The following is a 12,459-nucleotide window of genomic DNA, read 5'->3' on the forward strand; positions in this document are numbered from 1 at the left end:
CCATATTTCTATCCTTGTCAAGCTCAAAATCAGACCTAGAGGAAATAAGGATGGAACAAGGAAAAGAGTTTCTTGAGCCCCAGGTATCTGTGCTGATAACTGACTAGAAACATATTTTTAACCTAGCTACTGTCATTTAGGAAGTCTTTTCAGCTCTAGAAATGTATGGCGTCAGTTTCTCGTTCACCACTACCCCAGAGTTTTACACCAGCTAGGACATAGTGGTGTTACTGTCTGATCACAGGCTTCCTCTACTGTGCTTTCAAAAGAACTTGTGTGTGCAGCATGCAGGTGGGCCTGTCCCGGTACACTAACAGCTGCCTCTGTCTGGCGCACAGCAGTTCCAGGCTGTGTCTTGGCTTTTGAGCCAACAGCATGAGGCAGCCAGACATTTTGGATGATTCTTTGGCTGCACTGGAAAAAGAGAGAGGTCTTCCTGCATGAACAGAATTCTTCTTCGCTAATGGGTTAAGCGGTGACATGGCATCTGGTTACCACAAGGGAGATCTTGGGATGGAAAGAGATTTGTGTTGTTGTGTTTTCCTTGACATCCTTGGCAGGAGAGGGATAAGGCAGAATGATTTCTGGGATACAAGGGTTTGCCCTACAACCTCTTAGCCTTTTGAATTTGTACGCCTTTGTAGATCTTAACGCACAATGTGAAATCGTCTTTTGATATCTTCACCCTCCCTCAGTGCATGCCCATTTTATTATTCTTTATAGCTCAAGGAGAATTGTGCCTGATTCAGATATCATGAATGCCAGGAAACCTGAAGCAGGATGTTTTTATATCTTAGCTCTGGTCTTAAGGAGTTCTCCTATGCTAGTCATAATGATCATTGAAAAGAACACAAGGGTGCTCAGTGAATTGATACCATAAACCTTTCATTTCCTATTATTGAAAAATGAGTCCTACATTTGAGGAGGTTATAATGCCACTAGTCTTGCTTATACTACAAATGAAGTATTTATTCAGTTATGGGAGTAAACTGCTCTGAGCGCCAAGAAGGATGGTCAATATAATGAATGTCTTGGAGGAGATGATACTGTAAGAAGATCAGGTAAAGCAAACTGGCAGTACTTACCTTGGAGAAGAGAAGACTTAGTAGGGAAATGACAACTGCCATTAATCAATCAGCCCAACATTTATTAAGTGCTTATTATGTGCCATGCACTGTGCTGGACAATGGGAATACGAAGACAGGCAAAATAAAATAAAACCCATCCCTGCTGTCCTGGAGGTGATGTACAAACAAAAGTAACAATATAGAAATGAATGGGTATCTGTAAGGTGTATTCAAAGTCAGAATAGAGTAACATAGAGAAGGCTCAAGTGGCTGTGGGGACCAGGAAAGCCTGCTGCAGAAGACAGTGTTTTGAGTTGTCTTGAAAAAGAAGCCAGTGATGTCAAGAGGCAGACATGAGGAGGTAGAACATTCCAGGCAAGACAGGATAGTGGAGCAAAGTAGAGCCTGAGCACATAAGTTAATATCAATGAACTATAAAGAGGATGCAAGGAGTAAAGTGTGAGAAAACTACCAGCAGAAGAAGGGGACAGATTGGGAAGAGCAATTAAATGCCAAATAGAGAACTTTATTATTTGATTCTGGAAGCAAGTTCATTGAGCAGGTGCATGACATCTTTAGATCCAGGCTTTTATAAAGGGCATTTAGGTAGCTGTGTGACTGAAGGATGAGGGACCAGTTAGAAGACCTGTTAAGTGGAAGAAGGGCTACAGAGGGTAGAACTAGGAGCATCAAAGAAGAGAGAGACAGAGAGATTTATGTCTGATACCTGGAAAAGCAGACCGATAATTAGTGCTCGTGTCCAAAGGCAGAAATGACAAATCATTGTCTTTAGGTGGGAAATGAGTGATCTTGTGTGGAAGTGTAGATTCTTCTTCTGATAACAGGTTGGATAATGCAGGTCTGAGTTGTCTTCAAGCTTTAGATTCAGTGAAAATATTGAAATTTTATCTTTATGGGTTATTTGTGGTTTTTTTTTTAATCCTTTAACCAGGATAATGTCTGGACAAATTTTTTACCTACATTAAAGAACTTTTAGAACAAGTTTTGGGTGATTTCTTATTAAGAATCCTATGATTCTTAATTCTTAATTCCTGACAGTAAATCAGGAAGCCTTAACTCTACCCACTATACACTTTTGCCTCATTTTCCCCTATTTAAAACAAAATTATAAACCAGGAGCAGTTCATCTAATGATTCTTCATTCTACCCCTTAGCTATGACTTTGATATAGTGGGGGGTTTTGTTTATTTGTTTGTTTGTTTTGCCTTAAGATAATTAAACTTTTAATTCTGGTTTAAACTAGCACATGAGATCATCATGAATAATCTATGTCTTGGTATATCATTTTTGTAGAACTTAACATTTTAATTTAGTAATAGCTCAGTTACCTGAGTGATAAACTTCCTCTAGAGTTTGTTAGGCCTTTGGATATATGGCTTTGTTTGAATTTCTCTCTCTCCCTCTGTCTTTCCTTCTCTCCCTCTATCTCTCTCTCATCCCCTCCCCACCCCATTCTATCTTATCTTATCTTTCAAGAGATCTGTTTATTGTTTGGTACAAAAAACCAAGATGTCAGACTTTCATTCCCAAGGTATTTTTTAAATATTAGGGCATTTTTGATGATGAAATCATTTCTACACACATCAAAGGTACTGGCAAACTGAAGGCAACAAATCCAATTCAGTACATCCACTCTTATTGAACTACTAGGGTGCTGTGTTAGGCGCAAGAATACAGAAACAGGATGGAAAACAATGCCAGTCCTGAAAGAGAATACATGCTACTGAGTCAAAAGGGCATGTAGGCAGATAAGCTGGAAGGAGAGACCACAAAGAACTAGGAAAATTTGGAAAGTCTTCCTGTAAGGGAGGTAGCTTTGAGTTGATCCTTGAAGGAAAGCTAATCCTCATTTTATTATGTTTGAATGTTTTGGGGAATATTCTTTCTGATTCCCATGCCTCTGTACTGACCATCTCCCATGCCTGGAAGACTCTCCCTCTTTATTTCCACTTTATAATATCCCTTTTTTCCTATAAGGTTTAGCTCTAGCATCATTTCTGTATGAAGCCTTTCCTGATTCCCCACAACTAGTACTACCCTCCCTCCTCTAACTACCTTGTATTTCTTTGAATATGTTCTCTGTATAGTTACGATAGATAGATAGACAGACAGACAGGTAGGTAGGTAGATAGATAGATAGAAATTGCTGTATTATTATAATGTTAGCTGTTTGAGAGTATGAATTGTTTCATTCTTTGTATTTGTATCACCAGTACATAAAACAGAGTCTGACACATAGTAGGTACTTAACAAAAGGTTTTTTTTTTTTTTTTATGGAGTTATATTTCACATATGGCGGGAGTACTTCATACATCCACTCTTAGCATGACTTGTCATTAGCTGACCTAGGACAGTGCTGTAATCTTGAATAACTTGAAAATCTTGTTCTACTTAGGCCTTTTTTTCTTATTGCAGTTCCCATCATGGATTTACATGTAGTTTGGAGTGCTGATTATTGGGAATAGAAGATGTAGCTGGTAGATGCATCGGGTTATGTTTTCACCCAGTCTTAGGCACAAGTATTCATGCCTGGCATTTTGAAAACTTAGGCTCAAAAGAGGAGGCGGTTTTCTTGAGCTCAGCCAGCTCAGACATTGTCTGCAGTGGAATGCAGTTGGTCAGTCCCAGATGGAACAGCCTGGCCCATCTTTTTCTTCTTTCTGAAATGCTTTTGCAGGCCAACCTCCCCCTTCTACAACGGGAGCTCCTGCACTGCGCAAGACTGGCCAAACAGAACCCTGCCCAGTACCTCGCTCAACATGAACAGCTGCTCCTGGATGCCAACACCACCTCACCTGTTGATTCCTCAGAGCTGCTTCTCGATGTGAACGAAAACGGGAAGAGGCGAACTCCAGACAGGTGAGGGGAGCTGAGAGAAATCCACACGAGGGGATGGCCTTTTCACGTTCCTGAAGGAGTCAGATGTGGCCAGTAATGCTGTTGTGTATCATAGGATCATAGCATCATATATACAGAGCTGGAAGGGTTCTGGCAATGCCAACTGATTCTAAGGGTCAGGTTTCCTTAGACTCCGGCAGTTTGGAAAACTCTTTATTATTGAAGTTAAAAACACACATAGAAATCTTACTGTGTTATTCCCTAACATGGTAGGGGGTGGGTTACCCTTAATCGTGGGGGTGGGGAGGCAGGGCGGTAAGGAGCGCTGCATGCAGACTTAGTACAAACTTGAGTTTGAAGCTCACTTAGGATGCTTAGGAGCTCTGACCATGGGCAAGAGCCTTTACCCCATCTGCATCTCATTTTCTTCTTATGTAAAATTAGGAGAATAATATCTGTTATACCTTCCCAGTGCAATTATAGTGAAGATCAGATGAGTAAAACCATGTAAAGTGCTTTATAAACTTTAAAACATGCTTTTAAAATTTAAACTATTATGGCTAACTTTTCATTTTCTGCAGCATTCCCTCCTACCCACTTTTACAATCCTTTCGCTTTTAACTGTTCTGAGTTTCTATGTTTTTATGTGTTTCTTTGTTCTTTAGTACTTCTATGTCTATTTTTGACCCTTTTTCCTCCTTATTTTCGTGAATGTCCCTTGTACAGCAAAAACCTACTGACATTTAACTCTTAGTCTCCATGTTAGAAGGAGAATAGTCGGTGCCTTTCTTTGACCTAAGACTGATTCTCTTTCTTACTTATCCTTACTGAATGGAGATAGAATGGATTAGAAGTACTTAAGAGTGTGGCATTATTACTGAAGCCTTTTTTTTCCCCAAATCATTCAACATTTACTGTACAAATCACTGGGTCTGATTGGAAACATACATATGTATTGTTCTGCTAATCTATGCTTCTGCCAAACTGGACTATTTACTTTTTCATGTACATATCCTTTGTTTTGCCATCTCAATGTCTTTAAACATCTCCTTTTTTTCATCTCTACCTGTTGAGATCCTGGTCATCCTTGAAAACCAAAATAAAATTCCACCTTTTCCTTTAAGTTTTCCTGATTTTTCTTACTTAGTCTTCTCCTACTGTCTTGCTCTAGGTTGTAATTTTCCATTGTAAAATTTTGTACCTGTCTCTTTTATCATATTTCGCCATCTGTTATTCAAGCATATATTTTTTATTCCATCCATTAGAATGAAAACTTCTTGAGGTGAGGAATGCACATTAGCATAAAGGGAATACATTTGGTGAAACAACTCTTTGAAAAGCATGGAAGCTATTATTTTACCAGCTACTTGGCCACATAGTGATCTGTTAAAATTAAAAGCTTTGTTACTCATTTTTATCATGCAATTATTATCTGCTCAACCTTGGGAATTTTGATGCTATTTTCAAAATTATTACAGGTCTTTTCTGTTAGAGATTAACTTTTTGCTTTACTTATTTCTAAATAGTTTTCTTTTTCTTTGTATCCCCTGCATTTAACCTAATGAATAACACATAATAAGTGCTTGATAAAGGCTTTTTTAATTGATTGATTAAATATCAGAACACTTCCAACATATTCTGAACCTGACATTCTGAACCATCTTCAATTTCCCATCACCAATAATTTATTTTTTCTGCAAATATTTTCTTGGTTACACTTGAGTATTCAATGAACCTAGTCTCCTTTGCCACTTTGATCACAGCGGTCCTCTATTCAAAAACATTAAGTGGCTTCTCCTCATTTATCCAGTAAAGTGTCAGTGTTGAGACTGGTATTCAAGATTCCAATGTCTTAAGTCAGATCTACCATTTCACCCTTTTTTCTTAAATTCTTTCCTATTTTTCTGTTTCACCCAAACTATATTTAAGTCTGCCTTGCCCTGCTGATTTTCCTTTTTTTTCCCATATCCTTTCATGTGCTTTGAGTACATTTCCCCATGTCTGAAATATACTAACTCTTCATTATCTTTGCATATTGAAGACCCTCTTTTCCTTTAAGACCCTATGTAGATGCTACCTTCTTGAAGAAGACTTTTCTCCTCCATCCCATGATTGGAGTGCTTCCTCTCAAAATCCTTCTCTTGCTTTGCCTATACTTTTTCTTGGTATTCATCACTGCTCTTTGTATGATAATTATTTGCATTTTCCCCCATATTAGGTAGAGTAGTGGTATAATTCTGAATGCTAGACTTTGAGTTGGAAAATCCTGGGTTTGAATACTATCTCTGACATTTACTGACTATGTGATGCTTGGCAATAATTATGTTTTCAAATACTTGATTTTCTCAACTGTAAAGTGGGTGGGAGGAGGAGGCATTCTACTAGATGGCCTCTAAAGTCCCTTACAACTCTGAATTTTTTTATTTTGCATTATTTTTTTCCCCATTAGAAGCTCTTTGAAAACAGTCTGTGTTGTATAGATCTTTATATCTTTAGAATCTAGCAGTGTATGCTGTAAATGCTTAATAAAATGTTTAATGGAATGGAATATGTGAAAATCCTTAGTTCTAGTAACTAAGGACAATATTTTCTAGCCAAGAGAGGAAGCTAAATTATCTTAGGGATAGATTATCCACAAATGTTACATTTATCTAATTCCTAGCAATTCACATCAAGATAGTAGATTGAGGATGACCACCATGGAATTTCAGAGTTGGATATGGGACCTTAGAAACCATCCAATCCAACTTGAACACAAACTGTAATCCTCCCTATAACATATCCAAGAAGTGACCAAACTTCCCCCTGAAATGGCACATTCTACTTTTTGATAACTTTAGTTGTTAGAGGATATTTTTTTCCTTATGTCATCTCAAAATCTTCTCTTTAATTTTGACCAGTTATGACAATTGGGCCTTTTAGCCCCAATCAAAAAAAAAAAATCCCTATTTCAGGACAGTCAGGTGGCACAGTGAGTAAGAGCGCCAGCCCCAGCGCCGGGAGACCCGGGATCGGTTCCAACCTCAGATACTTGGCACCCACACAAAAAATAACTGGCCATATAACCTTGAGCAAGTTACTTAACCCCAATTGCTTAAAAAAAAAATCCCTATTTCCTATGACCCTTTGTAGAAGCTTGATGTGGACAGCTATCATGACCTTTCTGAATCCTTTCTCTATGCTAAATATGTCCAGCTCCTTCTCTTTCTTCATCTGGGACATGATCCTTAGGACATTTAGCATCTTGATCACTCTTCTCCAGTCCCAAATATGGTCCAATTAGGACAGAATGCAGCAGGACTGTCATCAGCCTAGTTTTGATTCTAGGCCTTGCTTAATGCTACTGTTGATCATATTAGGATTTTTTTGTTTGAGTGGATTTGTTTGTTTGTTTGTTTTCGGCATCTACTTCCTACTGTTGGTTGATTGAATTCCTAACCTCCTTCCCCCACCCGCTACCCCCAGACCTTTTTCCAAATGAACTTTTGAATCATACCTCCCCTATCTTGTATTTGTGAAAACTATTTTTGGGCTGTGTTTAAAGTTTTTACATTTGTCTGAATTAGATTTCATCTTACTAGATTTGATTTAGTTCTAATCTTTCATGATCTCCTTATATCCCAAGAATTTTCCTGTGTGTTACCTCTTCTAGTTTTCTGGCTTCTACCATGTTAGTAAGTATACCATGTGTGGTATCATTCAGGTCATTTATAAAAATATTGAACACCCCAGGGCCAAGCACAGATCCTTGTGGTTCTTTGCTGGGGACTTCCTTCCAAAATGACATCAAATCATTAATGACTACTCTGTCTTTATGGTCATTCAGCCAGCTCAGGGGCCACCTAGCAGTTCTGTCATTTAACTCACATCCATTCTATTGGCATAGCTATTCTATTGTTTCATTGGGAAAGAGAATAAAATGTTTGACACTTGAAAAAGGTATAGATCATGAGATAATAAGGCTATCAGACAATCAAAATGAGTGTGAGTGTTCTGTAAACAGAGGTCTTTTCCAAGCAGAGGACCTTAGAACATCATAGTTTGGAATTCCCTCCCTGTTCTCCAGTGATCACAAACAACATTTTCTATTGATACATAACTTGGATTGAGACTTTGTTCATAATAAAGTTTGCATCAAGGAACCTGTGTAAAAGTTAGCCAAAATGATACAGTGGTGGAAAAATATACCTTCAATTTTCCAGAACTAATTAGCTCTTCCCCAAATTGCATTTTAATGAAAAAACGATAACAATGGATATCAGTATTTATGCATACAAAATTCTCTTTTAGTTGGGGGGAAGCTAACATCTCTTTCCTCATATGTGAGTGGTCACTGAAGTTAAGGTTTACGTAGTGATCTCTGGACTGAACTTGGATCAATGAACTATAATTCTAAAAGATGTATTATGAAGACAAGTTGCTAAATGAGTCTCTCTCTCTTCCTCCCATCCCCTCAGAGTTAGGAGGAGGGGTGATGAGAATGTGTTGTGTAAATACATTTGTATCTTATGGGAATTTGAGCAGATCCAAGAAAATATGGTCTTCAGCAGTATTTTTTTTTGCATACATTTTCTGCATCTTGTTTGCATTTGCGTTTTCCCTTTTGCTAGTTATTCATCTGTACATCAAAATCTACAGTATGAAATTTTATAGAGTATAGAAGTGTCTGACAGCAAAGCTTTTTTTGTCGGGGTTTTTTTTTTTTGGTGGGTTTTTTTTTTTTTTTTGGTTTTTGTTTTTTTTTACTGAATGTTTTGTTGGTGCATATGGTCTGACATGGATGAGCAGCCACGGTGAGATTTTGGAGTCTATTAAACTGGCTCATTAAAAAGATCAATCTGTTTCTGCAATAACACTGGGAGCCGTCAGTCACTGACAGAGGGAAGAAACTGACACCTGAGGAGGAAAAAACACATTTGGGTAATTTGTTCCTGACATGTCATGGACAAAAGTGCTCCCTTTATTTTTGTTTACAACTTTGGAGGCTTCAGTCCTGAGACCGCTGATTTAATCTATTCGTCATTCTTCAGCTTTTGGGAAGGAAGTTTTGGCAAATTAAATCCACTTCTGTTTTCCTGCCTGCCTTAAATAGGAGGGCGACTGGTTATGTTTTATTTAACAATTATTGTTATTTACGGAGAAGTGAGTCCTCTAGGGCCATTGATGAAAATGGTTTTCTCAGTGTGAAAAAGTGAGATTTGATCTATTTCTATTTTTATTTCTCTCTGGAGAGGGGCTCCCTGAGCAGCTGTGTTGTTTGTAGTACAGTTGTAGAATACTGTTTGCCCCAAATTAGGGGAAAAAAAAGAATTTAAAATTTTCACTTCCATGAACATTTATTGAGGGCTTACCATGTGTGAGACTATGCGCTAGGTATTGTAGGAATACATCGACAAGAATGAAATGACCTCCTCCTTTTCTCGGTGAGCATAAAAATTAGTCTGAACCTTTAGTCTAAAATAATGCAGAAAAATAACTAAGATATAAAATGTAATTTCTGTATTTTCTAAACTGATGAAAGGTAAATTATTTGGGTCCTTTTGCCATTATACCATTGGAATCTCTTTTTGCCCTTAGAATGTGGAGAACATAAACATGTACCTTTTTTTTAAATGAAGTGAAAAGTTGACAAGAGGTAAGGGTGAGAGGTTAAGAACACTCTTTTAAAACTACTCACCAAGATGACTCATGAAATGCATCATTTCACTTCCATAAAGATTGGGAAGTTGGATGAAGAGCAAGTATACCATGTCAGGTTTCTTCAAGGCCTTAGAGTTTTGAAAAGTATTGAGGGTTTCCTTCTCCTCTCTCTTTCCCCCACCCCCACTTTTCTAGCAAAGTGTGAGAGGAGACACTAGCCCTATGGCAATAGTTGAAAAGAAAATCTTTTTACATCCTCATCAGTATTAATACTTTATGGTTTACTCATGACTTCTTTGTTTCACTTCCTTTTCAGGAAATCATCCTGAATACCCAATAACTTTGGAGAGAAGCATTTTTCTTTTATTATACTTCAAATTACTTGAAATAAGCAATAATTCCTCCATTAAATATAATTTTTTTCCATAAATGCACATTTTAAAAATGCAACCTTTCCTTGTTATTTCCTCTATTAAACATCAGATTTAAAATTAAATGCACATCTTAAGGTACAGTCTTTCCTTCTAACACTTGAATACATTAATTTTATTATATAGACTGCAAATGTGGGATAATTTCATTAATTTTCCATAGTAACTAAAGATGGTTCTATGATAGTATGGCTTTGGATTCCAGGAATATATCATAGAGGGAATCACATGGAATTTATTTCAACCATCTCGTTTTACATAAGAGGCAACTGAAGCTCAGGAGGTACAAGTTTTATAAATTCTCTAGAGATATAGCTATTGTTATAGCCAGATTTGATTTTCTTATCTAATTGAAATTTAGATATGCAAATAGTGTGACTAAATAGCAGAGGAAACATGATGAGTCAAGTTCAAATAAGAAATTTTAAAGATTTATCCATAATACTTTTGGGGAAAAGTTATATAATACTAATTATAATAGCTAGCATTTATATGTCACTACATATATACATATATATATATATATATATATATGTTATCTTATTATACACTCATGCATATTAACAATACCTACCCACTACTACCACTACAGTAGTGCTGTATTACAGAACCTTGTAAAGCTCTTTAGTAATAGAGAACCCTCTGGGGATTGCCAAATTTCTTGTATTAAGGAAAAAGTTTGAAAGTATAGGGAGGGAGACGACAAAGAATATGACTATCTGAAAGCAAATGTTACTTGAATTAGTGGGATTTAGTATTCACAACAGTACTTCTTAAACTGCCATTGGATTTTTTTCACTTTTGCAAATTAATAATTTCTTTATACTCTAGTTCAGAAGAAGATAATTTAGCCAAGCTTTAGGCAAGAATTATAGGATCTATTGACTATGAACAACATTATTACTAAAGCTGTGGTATCTGCTTAAATTTTAAATGTTCTAAAATGAATGTGCTGTAATATGGGTTGATTCATATAGTTTCACACACTTAATTTTTTACCTTATAGTTTCAGAAAAAAAAAGAATGGGTACATTATAGAATTTTTTTTTATGTACACTCTTGGGTTCATAGGTTCACAAATAAATATTGTTGTATTTACAAAATATAAGTAATAGTATTTCAAAGGCCTTCATGTACCCTTAATTTAATTTTATTTAATTTAAAGACCTTCATCTAGCCCCAGTCTACCTTTCAAAGGGGCAGCATGGTACAATGGAAGAAAGACTAGATATGAAGGCAAAGGATTTGGGTTCAACTCCCAGGTCTGTGACTGCCTTTCTGACAGTAACCAAGTTACTTAAACTTTCTGGGTCTTAGTTTCTTCATTTGCAAAATCTGAAGTTTGCACGCTATGATCTTTTTCTCTCTATTGCTTATATATATATTTATACATGTATACCTGCCTGGTGTTTTAGCAGTGCTGGGCTACTGTACTTCCTTTGGTTCTCTGGCTCTGCATCTCTATTGACTCCATTCTTTTGTTTAGTCTAGCTCTTTTCAACCTTTCAAACACCTTGAGGGAACTAATAGAGATTGGGCCTATGATGTCATTGATATAGGGAACTCAGTAATGATATAACTACCTCTGCCACTGTAGGTAGGTACCTTCTTGGCAATGTATTATTTTTAACAGTTTCCTAGAACAGCTACCAAACACCCTGAACCAGATTAAAATGTAATTGGGAAATACTTAACTAAATAAAAATACAATAAAGTATAAGTAATGTTTATATGTGGTTTTCCAAGTCAATGTGCATCCTTCAGGGATCCTTAGATGCAGTTTAATGGACCCCATTTCTATTTGCATTTGACTCTATTGACTTAGGACCCTGAGATATTAAGTGATTTACTCAGGATCACTCAGCCAGCATGTGTCAGAGGGGGGGCTTAAATGCACATGTTTTTGGTTCTGAATCCTGTGAGAGAAAAGGCAATGCCTTACTCATTTGTGTGTGCTCGACTGAGTAAATATTTGTAGAATGGAAGAATAAAGTCACTTTTGATATGACGTTACTGCTGTATTGAAACATTGATTATCTTAAGCCCAGTCTCCGTATGTATAGTTTAGTGAAAAATTGTCCTGTTTCTCATACTTATATTTCATAGCGTAGTACAATAGTACAATAAGCCCTAACTTATATAAATTATGCCAATATTTGTCTATAATGTTTTTTCAAAAAACTGAAATTTTGTACAAAACTCATATCTAGGATTTCACTTCCTTGAGAATTCCAGATAATGAAGAATTTTGGTGGATTATGGTTTTTAATGCAGCAGCTAGGGACTCAAAGGATAGAGTGCTTATCTTGCAGTCAGGAAGTCTCATCTTCATGAGATAAAATTTGGCCTTAGATACTTAACTAGCTTGTTGACTCTTGGGCAAGTCACTTAACTTTCTTTGCCTCAGTTTCCTAATCTGTAAAAAGAACTGGAGAAGGCAATGAAAAACCACTCCAATATCT

The 12,459-nt window shown here is 36.7% G+C and overlaps 1 protein-coding gene across 12 annotated transcripts in view; it reads left to right on the plus strand.

Moving 5' to 3' along the window:
* The window catches only part of RUNX1T1 (RUNX1 partner transcriptional co-repressor 1), a 181,974-nt gene that overhangs the window by 117,759 nt on the left and 51,756 nt on the right, over positions 1–12,459 (plus strand). For all 12 annotated transcript variants that reach the window (XM_069086658.1, XM_069086659.1, XM_069086662.1 and 9 more), the window contains one exon: positions 3,766–3,947. In XM_069086658.1, the coding sequence (XP_068942759.1) occupies positions 3,766–3,947 (182 nt within the window). The remainder of the gene's footprint in view (positions 1–3,765; positions 3,948–12,459) is intronic.

This window comes from Petaurus breviceps, unplaced genomic scaffold, assembly GCF_028583685.1.
Source record: "Petaurus breviceps papuanus isolate PSGF00001 unplaced genomic scaffold, PetGlider_PUasm1.0 179, whole genome shotgun sequence".
In the NCBI taxonomy this organism is placed as follows: Eukaryota; Metazoa; Chordata; class Mammalia; order Diprotodontia; family Petauridae; genus Petaurus; species Petaurus breviceps.